The following is a 16,138-nucleotide window of genomic DNA, read 5'->3' on the forward strand; positions in this document are numbered from 1 at the left end:
GTAAGTTTCCCCCGTTAATCATAAAGTGCCTTCACTCCACAGATAGCCGTAAGAAAAACGATTAAAATTTTGCGCAATCTTGTACTTGCTTTAGAAAGTGCCAAACAATCTATCTGAGGAGAGTCTCCCTCCCTCAGTCACACCTGCCACGCACTGTCAGTCATGCTTTAAAGGTCACAGCTGTGACAGAATAATGGAGAAAACGCCCACTGTAGGAGTGATAATTAGAGCATACAGATTGCAGGATAAAAAACAAATCTTCCAGATGTAAGTTTTTCCACACACCGAGTTGCTAAGATCCTGGAGACACTGGATGAAAGGAAGGTGGAAGCAGATTTGATTCACTTTGAATGGGGAAGGAAAATATATAGTAATTTTTCAGAACTATGAGGAAGTCTAATGAACTGACTGTGATACAATTAGCTCCCTTTGTCTGTAAGAGTCTGATATATCAGATTTTCATCTCTCTGTGTGCATTAGCAATGAAATCTGACTGTCCACAAAGTGTTAGGAACAAACCATCTGAACAAGTCAAAATTCATCTGTAGTTATGTTGAATTGTAAGGAATACTTCGGTGAAATTATGGAAATTTTGAAGTTTTCTGATAAAATTTCTGTGTGCCTTGTATTTGGCCCTTTTCTGGCTACCTTTTGGACCCTCAAGCTTGCTTCACATTCAACAGGGTCACAGCTGATACAACATTCCTCAAGATTCAAAGATTCAAAGTACATTTATTATCAAAGTCTCCAACCCTGAGATTTGTCTTCCTACAGACAGCCATAAAACAAAGAAAACCATGGAACCTGTTCAAAGAAAAACACACACACACAAAAAAACCAAATCGTGCAAACAGCAATAAAAAGAGAGCAAATCACAAAATATAAAACACAAAGTTAGAAGAGTTCAGGCATATTCAGTTCATCTCAGTTCGGTCCAGCACTGTGTTGGTCATTATCTGCAATCTGTCCCGAACAAAGGTGCCCAAAATATCAACAAAAGGAGGAGGAAGCAGATACACATCATAACGTGAACTCCAATCCGCAAACCACGTCACTTAAACCTTGCCCAAGGCTCCGCTACCATCCTCTGAATGCATCGAGGAAAAGAGAGAGAGATCGTTCGAAGGCAGTCCACCTTCCACTCAAGTCCATTTTCCTGCCTTTTCTCCGTGATCCTTGTTTCCCTGTTGGTAACTTGGAAAACGAAGCATGCAAGGAGACCACTTGGAGTATTGCGTTTTTGTTGATTCTTTGGAAGTTGTAAAAATGGACAAACTGGTAGGGGGTGAAATGACCACCTTGCCAAGAAAGCAGCTATTGACTACATGTGACATCAATAAGCATCAAGAGTTCTATCACATTCAGGCTTGGGCTGAAAAGTAGCAAATAATACTTGTGTCACTCAAATGTCAGTCAATGCCATCTCCAAACAGTAAGCATTTAGAATTGTCTTCTTCAAACTCCCAAGCCACCTGGGTTCAATTCCTGCCGCTGCCTGTTTAAGGAGTTTGCACGTTCTCCCCGCAACAGTGTGGATTTCCTCCAGGTGCTCTGGTTTCCTCCCACAGTCTAAAGGCATACCTGTTGGTAGGTTATTTGGTCATTGTAAATTGTCCCATGATTAGGCTGGCTTTAAATTGGTGGCACAGCTTGAAGAGTCAGGAGGGCCTACACCATGCTGTGTCACCCCCGGCACAGGATCAAAAGAGGCTACGGAAAGTTATAAAATTAGTCAGCTCCATCTTAGATACTAGCTTCTGTAATATCCAAGATACTTTAAGGAGCGGTGCCTCAGAAAGGTGGCATCCATTGTTAAAGACCTCCGTCACCCAGGACATGCCCTCTTCTCATTGCTACCATCAGGAAGGAGGTACAGAAGCCTGAAGACACACACTCAGTGATTCTGGAATGGCCTCTTCCCCTCTGCCATCTGATTCCTAAATGGACATTGAATCTATGAACACTACCTCACTTTTTTTAAACATTATTTCTGTTTTTGCACTATTTTTAATTTAACTATTTAAGTTACAAACTGTATATATACTTACTGTAATTGATTCACTTATTTTTTGTTCTATATTATCATGTATTGCATTGTACTGCTGCCGTTAAGTTAACAAATTTCACGACATGTGCCAGTGATATTAAACCTGATTCCGAGAGGGTTTTTCCTATAGTGGGAGATTCTAGAACTGGGTGGGGGGCAGTTGCTGGAGCACCCAGGGGAAACAAAGGTGGTCACAGGGAGTACTTTCAAACCCCTTTATAGCAGAGGTGAGGAGGAATTTCTTTAGCCAGAGGGTGGTGAATCTGTGGAATTCATTATCATAGATGGCTGTTAAGGCCAGTCATTAGGTATATTTAAAGCAGTGGTTGATAGGTTCTTGATTAGTAAATCTTCTCTTGCACCATCATCTTTGGGTCCTTTATGCAGCGAATGCAGGAGAACACAGTGCTTTACCTGTATTCTAACTAATGGACTGGACCAGCTTTTGATGTTTCTTTTTCATATTTAAAAACTCATACTGTCATTAAATTTGTTGTTAAAGACTGTAGCCTGGTTTGTTTGAGAGGAATGGCATAAATACTTCCAAACAGAATCTTCTAGAAGAATTAAGTAGGTGGTTAACATCAGTAACAATGCAGAATGATATATTCCTTTGCTGTAATTTTGTTCGTTCTTTCATTGATTTGTCACATGCCGTGTCATATGATGTACATGATCATGGTGACCATGATTGCTCTTGACAAATTTTTCTACAGAAGTGGTTTGCCATTGCCTTCTTCTGGGCTGTGTCTTTACAAGACGGATGACCCCAGCCATTATCAATGCTCTTCAGAGATTGTCTGCCTGGCATCAGTGGTCGCAGAACCAGGACTTGTGAATTGCACCAGCAGCTCATACAACAATCCACCACCTGCTCCCGCTGCCTCATGACCATGATTGGGGGGGAAAGCAGGTGCCACACCTTGGCCAAAGGTAACCTGCAGGCTTGCGGTGGGAAGGAGCACCTTACACCTCCTTTGGTAGAGACGTATCTTCATCCCACCACCCTAATTTACCACAGGAACATCAAAGTCTGGAGTCTTGCCATCAAGTTGTCTAAAGTAGAATTGGAAAGAATTTTCAAACTTGTCAAAAGTTTAAAATAAATGCTGACTAAGGAAGTGAAATTAATACAGATTATATTTTTGCCACAGGCAGGAGATTGAACATCATCTAGTTACATGATAAAACATCAAGTCAACCAAAAAGCACAAGGATTGGCCAATCATGACTGTGTGGGCGTATATTTACCAGAATTAAGAAATAATTTGGGAATTTCACGCCGTTTTAAATTTATTTAAGAGCTAGACTTAGTAAGGTATACATCAGGATCACAGACTCCCAAAAGGGAGTCCATGCACAGGCCTCAACATCATTCCAGCATTTTGACAATGCAACTTACATAAACGGTTTGCATTTCTTCCAAGAACATCAACTCAAGGAGATTTTAAGTTGACGCAGAAGCCTCCCTAAATCTGACTAACTGGTTGGTGACAATTAATCAAAGGTAAGGATATTTTAAGGGGCAATTACAGCAAATTGACTAAAACTGGCAACTATTAAGGGAAATGTTGACGCTAGCGTCACACAATAGTAATAGTGATGTGTTTTCAAGTCAGAGATTATGCTGTATTAACAAAGGACAAAAAATGTGACAATGATTGAATTATAAATGTTTCCATTGCAATTGCCTCTCACAGATTCAATGGTTTCAACCCTGGTCTCTGGCACTAATGTGCATGGAGTTTGGAAGTATTCCCTGTGACCATGTTTGTGTCCCCTAGGTGCCTCAGCACCACCCTCCCCCACCACAGAATGCAACAGTCTATGTTTTGGAATGTTAACTGGCCACACTGTAAATTGCCTCTTGAGTGTGGTGCAGGGTGAAATCTGTGAAAAGTCAATGGGGAAGCGAGGGGAATAGAATGAAATTAGTAGAACATTGACTGGTACAGGCACCATGTCTGTGCCAAACATGGCACCAATTTAAACTAACCCCGTCTCCCCGCACAAGGTTCACATCCCTCTATTCTCTGCCTGTTCTAAATCAGGGGTCCCGAACCTGGGATCCACTAATCCCTTGATTAATGGTATTAGTCCATGGCATAAAAAAGGTTGGGAACCCCTGCACTAAACACCAGACTTTACTATTGTATTTGTTTCTCCCACTTCCTCTTGCAACATGTTCCAGCCACCTACTGACCTCTGTGTAAAAATAACTTGTCTCATATATCTTCAAACTTTCCATCTTTAAACTTAAACCTATTCAGTATTTGACTTCAGCCTGAGAAAAGGACTCTGTTAGTTTATCCTGTAACGTCAAAGCCAAAGTAAATTTATTATTTAAAGTATGTATATGTCACCATATATTTCCTTGAGACTCAGCTTCTTGCAGGTATGTAAAAGAAAATGAAGAAATACAATAGAATTTATGAAAAACTCTACTTAGTTTCTCATAAATTCATATTTACGGATTGCAGTGGTTTTCAGACACTGCAGTCCTCTGTTTCTGTTTTCTGCTTACACCTTTTGTAATTGCTATTTTGCACAATTTTGATCCGGCACATTGACATGGATTGGCTCTGCAGTTTACAGCCAAAGAACAACACAGCGCTAATTTGAACTGAACTACACTGAACATTCCCAAACTATTTCAAAGACTTTATGGTTTGATATTGACTTTTTTGCAGTTTGTGTGACTTGTTTTTTGTTTGTACGTCGGGTGTTTGTTTTTTTTTAAAAAAGAGTTCCACGGTGTTTCATTTTTTTGTGTGGCTGCCTGCGGGAAGACAGGTCTCAGGGTTATATACTGCATACATAATAAATGTACTCTGGATCTTTGATTCTTCAAACCAAGGCTGATAAACAACCAATGTGCAAAAGAATCAAATTGTCCAAATAAATATTAGTGAGAAAATGAGTTGTGGGGTCATTGGAAGTGAGTCTGTAAATTGTGGAATCAGTTCAGAGTTCAGCTGAGTGAATATTCAGTGGGATTAAAGCAACAATTTCCCTGTAATTCGGCAGAGTAAACTGACGAGACTCCTTTTCCCAGGATGAAGCCAAATACTGAATGGTATAGGTTTAAGTTTAAAGGGTGGAAGTTTAAAGAGTTATGAGACAAGTTTTTTTTTTAAAAAGTACAGAGACTAGTGGGTGCCTGGAATATGCTGTCTATGTATCTGTGATTGTCTTTAATGGAGTAAGTACAGAGAAATTGTTAGTGGCAGATTGTGTGGCACTGATTGGCAAAAGAAGTGGGAGCAACACCATACATGCTACATGAGTGATCTGGAAAGCAATGGAACCATGTTCAATCGTAATGTACAAAAAGAGTTTGAGAATTACAGGTCAGGAAAAATATCACATGTTGTAGGGGAAGAATGGGGGAATTGAAAGTAAGGACACTGGTAGACAGAGTGGTGAAAAGGGTGCTTTTAGCATGACCAAATGAGACTTTTCAAGTTTTCATTTGTTTTTGACCCAAGAGAGGTGCATGAAAATGTACGACGTAATTAACCCTGACATTTACAGTGACATGCAAACGTTTTGGCACCCCTGGTCAAAATTTCTGTTACTGTGAATAGCTAAGCGAGTAAAAGATGACCTGATTTCCAAAAGGCATAAAGTTAAAGATAACACATTTCTTTAATATTTTAAGATTACTTTTTTATTTTCATCTTTTACAGTTTCAAAATAACAAAAAAGGAAAAGGGCCCAAAACAAAAGTTTGGGCACCCTGCATGTTCAGTACTTAGTAACATCCCCTTTGGCAAGTATCACAGCTTGTAAACGCTTTGTGTAGCCAGCTAAGAGTCTTTCAATTCTTGTTTGGGGGATTTTCGCCCATTCTTCCTTGCAAAAGGCTTCTAGTGCTGTGAGATTCGTGGGCCGTCTTGCATGTACTGGTCTTTTGAGGTCTATCCACAGATTTTCCATGATGTTTAGGTCGGGGGACTGTGAGGACCATGGCAAAACCTTCAGCTTGTGCCTCTTGAGGTAGTCCAATGTGGATTTTGTGGTGTGTTTAGGATCATTATCCTGTTGTAGAAGCCATTCTCTTTTCATCTTCAGATTTTTTTAAAAAAAGACAGTGTGATGTTTGCTTCCAGAATTTGCTGGTATTTAAATGAATTCATTCTTCCCTCTACCAGTGAAATGTTCCCCGTGCCATTGGCTGCAACACAAGCCCAAAACATGATCGATCCACCCCGTGCTTAACAGTTGGAGAGGTGTTCTTTTCATGAAATTCTGTACCCTTTTTCCTCCAAACATACCTTTGCTCATTGCGGCCAAAAAGTTCTATTTTAATTTCATCAGTCCACAGGACTTGTTTCCAAAATGCATCAGGCTTGTTTAGATGTTCCGTTGCAATCTTCTGACGCTGAATTTTGTGGTGAGGGTGCAGGAAAGGGTTTTCTTCTGATGACTCTTCCATAAAGGTCATATTTGTGCAGGTGTCGCTGCACAGTAGAACAGTGCCCCACCACTCCAGAATCTGCTAAATCTTCCTGAAGGTCTTTTGCAGTCAAACGGGGGTTTTGATTTGCCTTTCTAGCAATCCTACAAGCAGTTCTCTCAGAAAGTTTTCTTGGTCTTCCAAACCTCAATTTGACCTCCATCATTCCTGTTAACTGACATTTCCTAATTACATTACGAACTGAGGAAACAGCTACTTGAAAATGCTTTGCTATCTTCTTATAGCCTTCTGCTTTGTGGGCATCATTTATTTTAATTTTCAGAGTGCCAGGCAGCTGCTTAGAGGAGCCAATGGCTGCTGATTGTTGAGACAAGGTTTGAGGAGTCAGGGTATTTATAAAGCTTTGAAATTTGCATCACCTAGCCTTTCCTAACAATAATTGTGAACAAGCCATAGCCCTAACAAGCTAATTGAGGTCTGAGACCCTGGTAAAAGTTATCTGAGAGCTCAAATCTCTTGGGGTGCCCAATCTTTTGCATGGTGATCCTTTACTTTTTTCCCCACTCTAAAATTGTACAAAACAAAAATAATACACTAATCTTGCTTAAAATGTTGGAAAGGATGTTTCATCTTTAACGTTATGACTTGTGGAGATCAGTTCATCTTCTACTCACTTAACTATTCACAGTAACAGAAATTTTGACCGGGGTGCCCAAACTTCTGCATGCCACTGTAAATCTGTATCGCGAAGAGCCTGCCAAATTCTTTCGGCATCTCTTGAGCAATTTAATCTCACGTTTATGGCTCTCTTTTGTTCCCTTTCCCCTCCACAGAAACGAAATTTCCGCTTTTCCGAGACAGACCTGAGCGGCGACGGAAAGGCTTCGGAAGATTTTGAAAGTTTGGGTAATCGGAGGGAGGATAGGAAGGGTATCGTTCTCTCGGATTCCTCCACAGTCCTGCCACAGGTGGCAGTAGCCGAGCAGAGGGAGAAGGGAGCGGGGAATTCAGAAGCCAGTCAGGTAGAACTGCCACACTGCGCGCACACACAAGGTTCAGAATTAGACTGTCAGAATCTATTCTCAAATTCTGGGAGACTCGAGTCACACCCAGTAAAACAAATCGTGTACCCAACTGGCAGCATTCCTGACACCCAAAACCAAACAAGTTCTTCGGAATTTGATGCACAACAGAACCACCCTGACTGGGCTGAGGACATTTTAAGTACTTACCTGGGAAGAATAGGGTGCACAGATCAAAGATTCCGCAGTTGTTCCGCCCCAGTTTCAGAGAATCATTGTGAATCCTCCAGTCAATCCCGAGGTAAAGTTTCCAAGGTGACAAAGACTAGATTGGAAGTCATTATCACACTCTCCAAAGGGGGAGGAGGTGGGCAGGCGGGGGCACACGGGCATGCGGGTGGCCTAGTTTCGACAGAGGCAAGTGACCCAGGGAGACCACAGGTACTAATGGCAGAAAGCGGAACCTCGAATCCGAGCGAACCTGCGGAGGAATGCCAGAGGAATGCGGCGAACGCTCGGGAGCCGCCTCTCGCTGGATCCGCCGGGCAGCAAGTGCAGAGCAGAGGACAATCTTCGCTGCACGTCCCACCACGTCCCCGCTACCAGGACCCAGGCTTCAGTCGCTTCCTACCGCCGCCGCCCGCCGCCCAGGCTCTCAGGTGGGTCCTTCCCGCGCGGTCCGCATCAACCTGCTCCTCTCTCGTTTTGTTGCTATGTTTCTGTGGGTAACTCGACGCAGGAAGTAGGTTGTGCAGTTTAAGATTTGTCAGCAGCTTCTCCCCGGGCGGTGAGTCAAAGACAGGACACCACGTCCGAGTTAAGGATGGCAAAACTCTCGCCCTAATTACAGCCTTCAAGCAGAGTCTGGTTTAATCAAGTTGGAGAGGAAGAGACAGGCACCTCTCCTGCGTCAGAAACTTTATTATTTTAAGGAAAGAAGTTGAGAATTTGTGGCGCCGTTTGGCTGGGTTAAAGGGCAGCGGGGCGGGTTAAAGAGGGTCTAGTTTGACCTTAGTGGGTGAAAGGTCACCTCAGTCGTCTTATAGAAAGTTTCAGGTATTAAATATCGTTAGGTCAGAGGTGGCTAATTACTTCCACGGCAGTCTTGAAGTACAGGAATCTCCAATCTTGCGGTATGGGTTTGAATTGTTATTAAAAGGATGAAAAGGGGCAGCGTAGAACAGACACCGATCATTCACTGCAGCAAGGAAGCGTCTAATCTATTTGGCTAAAATGTTTTAACATTTGGTTCCAAGTAAAAAGATCAGTATCTTTTTTTAAATTATAATAGCTCTCTTATTCAGATTCAAGTAAACTTTTTAAATGGTCTTGTTTGATGTTGCATTTGAGGAATGTATACTTACAGTGAATTGTAGATTAAGGGAATGAAATTGGACATTATCCAGCAACCATTTCCAGCTGATCCGGTTCCTGTGTGGTTCCATTCCTTTTTGACCAGAGTTTGGTGAGACTGACATTCCGAATGACTTCCGAGGGTCACTCACAAAGAAGGCATTTAAATTTCGACATCACTGTTAGTTCTTATATAATGCGTAGTTAGAGAAACAACATAATTTATTAACAGCCTGGTTTCTTGTCCTAGTGCTGTCAAATATAAAGTCAATGTTATTTTCTTCTTTAATGTACAGAGAATTAGAGTAATACAGTATAGCAGTGAAATAGGCCATTCGGCCCACAACATCCATGTGAACCGGTGAGCACCCATCCATATTGATTCCATCAAGCTGCACTTCATCTGAAAGACTGCAGCAACTTGGGCGTTCATCCAGTGTACAGAACACAACAAACTGTGCAACTTCTGAAAGAAAACAAAATAATAATAAACAAACAAACAATAAATATTAAGCAAGTGAGTCCATAGGTTGTGGGAATATTTCAATGATGGGGCGAGTGAATCTCTTGGATCACCTCCACATGTTGCCTCAACTGGTAGGTAATCTGAATCAGAATCAGGTTGAATATACTGTGAGTTGTGCAATCTACTGTTTTGTTGCAGCAGTACAGTGCAGTACATAAAAGATACTTCAAATTACAATAATAAATGTATAACCATATAACAATTACAGCACGGAAATAGGCCATCTCGGCCCTTCTAGTCCGTGCCGAACTCTTACTCTCACCTAGTCCCACCGACCTGCACTCAGCCCATAACCCTCCATTCCTTTCCTGTCCATATATCTATCTAATTTAACTTTAAATGACCACATCGAACCTGCCTCAACCACTTCTACTGGAAGCTCGTTCCACAAAGCTACCATTCTCTGAGTAAAGAAGTTCCCCCTCATGTTGCCCCTAAACTTTTGCCCTTTAACTCTCAACTCATGTCCTCTTGTTTGAATCTCCCCCACTCTCAATGGAAAAATCCTATCCACGTCAACTCTTTATTTATTCCCCTCATAATTTTAAATACCTCTATCAAGTCCCCTCTCAACCTTCTACGTTCCAAAGAATAAAGACCTAACTTGTTCAACCTTTCTCTGTAACTTAGGTGATGAAACCCAGGTAACATTCTCGTAAATCTTCTCTGTACTCTCTCTATTTTGTTGACATCTTTCCTATAATTCAGTGACCAAAACTGTACACAATACTCCAAATTTGGCCTCACCTATATATATCTATTATAGAAATAAAAATATATAAATATATTTTATAGATATAATTAAATTAAATAGGTGGTGCAAAAGGAGAGCGAAAATGCTGAGGTAATGTTCATGAGTTGCTTCAATGTCCATTCAGAAATCTGCTGGCAGAGGGGAAGAAGCTGTTCCTAAAATATTGAGTGTGTGCCTTCAGGTTCCTCAACCTCCTGTCTGGTGGTAGTACTAAGAAGACAGCATGTCTTGAGTAATGCGGGTCCTTAATGTTACGAGAATACACATAAAATTAAGATGTTTGCTGGCCTGGGCTAGCATCAGTGGCATCAGCAGTTGGTCTGCCACCTGCCCTCAGGGGAAGGAGAGATAAGGAACAATGGAGCAGCGTCTGGAGATGTGTAATGAAGGGATGTGGGAGGAAGAGCTGTCTGGAGCGGCTCCCCCCTTTGAACCCTGAACTGTTTGAAGTGATGGACAGGCGATACCCCAGCAGGGAGATAAAAAGGGACAGGTTCGCTAAGACAGACACACACGCCACCCGAGGTAACGAGACCCTGGAAGCGGTGCGCCTCTCACGAGTGGTGAGAAGTACCGGACAACGCACAGGGTGGAAAGGTACGATCAGCGGGAACCCGGTGTGTGTCCGCCCTTGCCTGGGTGCCGGGTTCACTGCAGAGGATCGACCGCATCTGGAGGAGGGGTCACAGTCGGTGACCTCAGGTGACATCACCAAGGACCCGCCCAAATGCTGTTTGTGAGCCATCCCGCTGGTCTGTGAGTGAAGCTGTGCTGAATGATCAGTTGTTCCTATTCTGTCTCTCTTCCCCCACCTTGTCCATCGCCATGGAAACGATTACTGCAAACTGAACTACAAACTGGACTGAACTTTGAGTCATTTTGAAATTGGTCATTTACCCCTAGACAACGATAGAGCTTGATTGATGCTGTTATCTTAATTCTGTGCACATGTGTGTTTATCATCACTGAACTGTTGCATTTATTATCCTTTCAATTACTGTGTTGCTTGTTTCTTTAATAAAACTTTCTTAGTTCTAGTACTCCAGACTCCAACTGAGTGATCCATTTCTGCTGGTTTGGCAACCCAGTTACGGGGTACGTAACATTAATGACTGATGCTGCCTTTTTGAGACATTGCCTTTCAAAGATGTCCTTGATGCTGGGGAGACTAGTACCATGATGGAGCTGGTGACTTTGCAAGCTTCTGCAGCTTTTTCCGATCCTGTGCAGTGGCCCCCATCCTCCAGATGGTGATGCATCCTGTTAGAATGCTCTCCATGGTATATCTGTAGAAGTTTGTTGTAGTCATACTAAGACTCCTCAAATTCCTATAGTTGCTGTCATGCCTTCTTTGCAATTGCAACCAATATGTTGGGATCAAGATAGATCTTCAGAGAGATTGATATCTAGGAGCATGAAACTGTTCACCCTTTCCACTTCTGAACCTTTAATGAGAATTGGGTGTGTTCCCTCAATTTCCCCTTCCTGCCAAGTCCACAGTCAGTTCCTTGGTCTTACTGACACTGAGTGCAAGGTTGCTGTTGTGACACCACTCAACCAGCCAATGTATCTTATTCCTGTACGCCTCCTTGTCACCATCAGAAATGCTGCCAACAACAGTTATGTCTTCAGCAAATTTATAGTTGGCATTTGAGTTGTGCTGAACCACATAGCCATGGGTGTAGAGGGAGCAGAACAGCCTGACCCAAGTTCTGATCCGAGCATAATGTCCAATTTTCAGTGTTTCATTAGCTGGCATTTATGACCTCATGTTAAATTATGTTCTACCATTCTGACCCTGAAATACCGGAAAATAGTTAGCAATTTAGATTGATTTAAATTAATTTAATTATTTACTGAGCAAAGCAACATTTGGTGCAGTGCCTTTCTTTATAGAATTTACCATATCTTCAAACTTCATAGACATCACTCCTTAGCATGCCAATGATCTTCCCATCCATCCAGCCTCCTACCATCAGGCAGGAGGTACTATAGCATTAGGACAAGAACTGTTAGGCTAGGAAACAGCTTCTTCCCCCAGGCCATAAGACTACTGAACTCCCTGCTACCGTGTATGAATATCATCATATGATCTCATCACGTATGAAGTGCCAGTAGTGTTATACTGTTTACTTTAAACTTGTATCATATATGCACCTTATTATTTGTTAAGTTATTCCTGATAATATTACTTTAGGTTTTATGTGTTATGTATGTGAATTATATGTGCACCTTGGTCTGAAGAAAGATTTCATTTGGCGGTATACATGTGTAGAGTTGAATGACAATATACAGAACTTGAACTTGAAATATTGTAGCAATGTTCAAAGCATGGTTGCTCTAATTCTTAAACATAATATTCTATTTGTTTTCTTGACTGGTTCTAAAAAGTTTAATTCGTTTACCAAGACAACGTGTTAATATACATCTGCTGGACTGCATATGGAGTTAGTCTTTAATAATTTACTGATGCCAGTTTCAATGAATACTTGGAAAGGAGGAACCAGCTATAAAAATCACTTAGTCACTGGACTATTGAAAGCTGAAAAGTATGGTAGTCTGGAATGGTTTTAGTATTGCACTGACAATGAGGTGGTTGCAACCTGGCTTTTGGCAAATTTAATTATAAAAAACTCTATGCAGGAATGTTACAAAGGATTATCAATTCCACAAAAGAATAGCATTTCAATTGGCTAACATGAAGTTTTATATTCATGTGGAAAGAGACAAAGGTTAATCTGCAGGATGAGTCAGTGGTGAAGGCGGCAAATGCGATTTTAGCATTCACTTCAAGAGGACTAGAATATAAAAGCGCTTTATAAGGCACTGGTGAGGCCTCACTTGGAGGCCTCATGAGCAGCTTTGGGCCCCTCTTCTAAGAAAAGATATGCTGACGTTGGAGAGGGTTCAAAGGAGGTTCAGGAAAATGATTCTTGGATTGGAAGGCTTGTTATATGACGAGCATTTGATGCTCTGGGCCCCTACTCACTGGATTTCAGATGAATGGGGGGGCGGGGAATCTCATTAAAACCTACCAAATGTTGAAAGGTCTCGATAGAGTGGATGTGGAGAGGACCGGAGTCTAAGACTAGAAGATGGAGTCCCAGAATAGAGAGACATCCATTTAGAATGGAGACGAGGAGAAATTTCTTTAGCCAGAGAGTAGTGAATCTGTGGAATTCAGGAGGCTATGGAGATCAAGTCTCCACACCCGCCTGAATTTATGGCAGAGTTTTGATAGGTTCTTGATTAGTCAGAGCATGAAGGGATACGGGGAGAAGGCAAGAGACTGGGGCTGAGAGGAAAATGGATCAGCCATGATGAAATGGTGGAGCAGACTCAATGGGCCAAATGGCGTAATTCTGCTCCTATATCTTAAGGTCTTAATCTAGAGGATTTACTGTCATGTTGGAAGCTCTGAAGAAGGCCAGAAGTAAACATCTCGGAGGCCAGACATATTCCAAATGCCATTTTTGTTGGATGTCAATGGTGTATTTTTAAACTGCTACTGCCTATATTAACTGACTTCAATGTCTCCAATGGCAGGGTGATTTATTTTCCTTTATTTTACTGAGGCAGTTTCCATTATAGCAATAGAAGTAGGGATTGATAATGTAAAATATTGATACCAACCACACACAGATGTTCATTCATTCGTTATGAGCCATGTATAACGTGGCGATCATGGTCTTTCCATGGCCATGACTGTTGTTTGCAAATTTTTCTACAGAGCTGGTTTTCCATTGCCTTCTAGGCAGTGTTTTTACAAGACCCTGATCCCAGCCATTAGCAATACTCTTCAGAGATTGTCTGCCTGGCGTCAGTGGTCGCATAACCAGGACTTGTGATATGCAGCAGCTGCTCATATGACCATCCACCACCTGCTCCCATCACTTCACATGTCCCTGACCAGGGAGACTAAGAAGGTGTTACACCTTGCCCAAGGGTGACCAGCAGGCTAGTGGAGGGAAGGAGCTCCTTACACCTCCTTTGGTAGAGATGTATCCCCACCCCGACACCCAACACAGATGTAGCAGTGTTTAAAATGTAATAGAAGTTCCAATATAAGGTTATTCACCTGTTCATCCTTGGTCCTTCTCTCTTTGTGCACTTTTCCATTCCCTCCATCTTCCCTTCTCCACATGGCTCCATCTGCCCATCTTTCCCTCCCTCCACCCAACCCCCATATCAGTCTCTGCCCCACCAACTCCTCCTCCTTCTTAGTAATGACAATCTCTCTGCTTCCCTCTGAGAATGCTGGAAGAAACTGTAAAGTCAGTCAGTATCTGTGTCTGTCCTGATGAAATGTCCGGACCTGAACCATCGACTGTTTATTCCCATCCATAGATACTGCCTGACTGGCTGAGTGCCTCCAAAATTTGTGCTTGTGTGTTGCTGAAGATTTCCAGCATCTGCAGAATCCTTTGTGTTCATGTGTATCTGAATACATTGTTGCTTTGGGTGAAGATCTGCATCAGCACCAACACAGATTCTTCATGACTTGCTGAGTTCTTTCAGCATTGTGTTTACTATTCTGGATGCCAGCATCTGCAATCTCTGTTGTTTTCTGACTAATGTCTGTATGTCTGGTGTTGCTGTAACTATTAAACATAGAACATAGAATAGTACAGCACAGTACAGGCCCTTCAGCCCACAATGTTGTGCTGACCCTCAGACCCTGCCTCCCATATAAGCCCCTAGCTTAAATTCCTCCATATACCTGTATAGTAGTCTCTTAAACTTCACTAGTGTATCTGCCTCCACCACTGACTCAGGCAATGCATTCCACGCACCAACCACTCTCTGAGTAAAAAACCTTCCTCTAATATCCCCCTTGAACTTCCCACCCTTTATCTTAAAGCCATGTCCTCTTGTATTGAGCAGTGGTGCCCTGGGGAAGAAGCACTGGCTATCCACTCTATCTATTCCTCTTATTATCTTGTTCACCTCTCTCATGTCTGCTCTCATCCTCCTTCTCTCCAAAGAGTAAAGCCCTAGCTCCCTTAATCTCTGATCATAATGCATACTCTCTAAACCAGGCAGCATCCTGGTAAATCTCCTCTGTACCCTTTCCAATGCTCCCACATCCTTCCTATAGTGAGGTGACCAGAACTGGACACAGTACTCCAAGTGTGGCCTAACCAGAGTTTTATAGAGCTGCATCATTAAACACAACAGGAGCAGATATTTCCTTAAATAAAGCATTCTATCTTTTTTGAGTCTAATGTTTAGACCTATGTTCCGATCACTTCTATTTTAGAAAACTCTGGCTAAGCCACATCTGAAGTATTGCATACAGGTCTGGTCACCTCACTACAGGAAGGATGTTGAGGCTTTGGAGAGGGTGCAGAAGAGGTTTACCAGGATGCTCCCTGGTTTAGAGGACATGTGCTATCAAAAGAGGCTGGATAAACTTAGGTTCTATTCTCTGGAGTGACGGAGACTGAGGGGAGATCTGATCTGAGAGGCATTGATAGAGCAGACAGGGAGTGTATTTTTCCCAGGGTAGAAATGTCTCATACCAGGGGGCATGCATTGAAGGTGAGAGGGGGTAGTTTCATAGGGGATGTGGGGGTAAGTTTTTTATTCAGAGAGTCATGGATGCCTGGAATGCACTGCCTTGTATGGTGGTAGAGGCAATTATATTAGAGGCTTTTAAGAAATGTTTAGATAGGCATATATAAGTGAGGAAGATGTCATGAACATTGGGCATTGATATTGTCAAGGTAGGAGGGATTACTATTCAGGGGTTTTTGATTTGCCTCTTAGCTGGTTCAGCACAACATTGTGAGCCAAAGAGCCTGTCTCTGTGCTGTACTTTTCTATGCTCTATGTTCTAAGTGCAATTTTGTAGTTTAAAACATTCAGTCAGTTTGAATTTGCTTTTATTCAATCCACTGTAGCAAGTTTATATATAGCAAGCTTGGGCCTATTGTTCTTTAATTGTTCTCTCACCCACAGTAACATTCCTTTTGTAGTTGTCACCAGTCAAGCCCCATTCATTATGTTTCCACCT

At 42.1% G+C, this 16,138-nt stretch overlaps 1 protein-coding gene and 1 long non-coding RNA gene across 2 annotated transcripts in view; one reads left to right on the forward strand and one right to left on the reverse strand.

Moving 5' to 3' along the window:
• Nucleotides 1-7,830, reverse strand: part of LOC134338170 (uncharacterized) — a 65,109-nt gene extending 57,279 nt beyond the window's left edge. The window contains exon 1 of the long non-coding RNA XR_010016156.1: nucleotides 7,700-7,830. This is a non-coding gene — a long non-coding RNA (uncharacterized LOC134338170). The remainder of the gene's footprint in view (nucleotides 1-7,699) is intronic.
• The window catches only part of LOC134338169 (beta/gamma crystallin domain-containing protein 2-like), a 75,600-nt gene continuing 66,765 nt past the window's right edge, over nucleotides 7,304-16,138 (forward strand). The window contains exon 1 of the mRNA XM_063033782.1: nucleotides 7,304-8,148. Coding sequence (XP_062889852.1) covers nucleotides 7,937-8,148 — 212 coding nt within the window. The 5' untranslated portion in view covers nucleotides 7,304-7,936. The remainder of the gene's footprint in view (nucleotides 8,149-16,138) is intronic.

This window comes from Mobula hypostoma, chromosome 26 (assembly GCF_963921235.1).
Source record: "Mobula hypostoma chromosome 26, sMobHyp1.1, whole genome shotgun sequence".
Lineage (NCBI taxonomy): Eukaryota > Metazoa > Chordata > Chondrichthyes > Myliobatiformes > Myliobatidae > Mobula > Mobula hypostoma.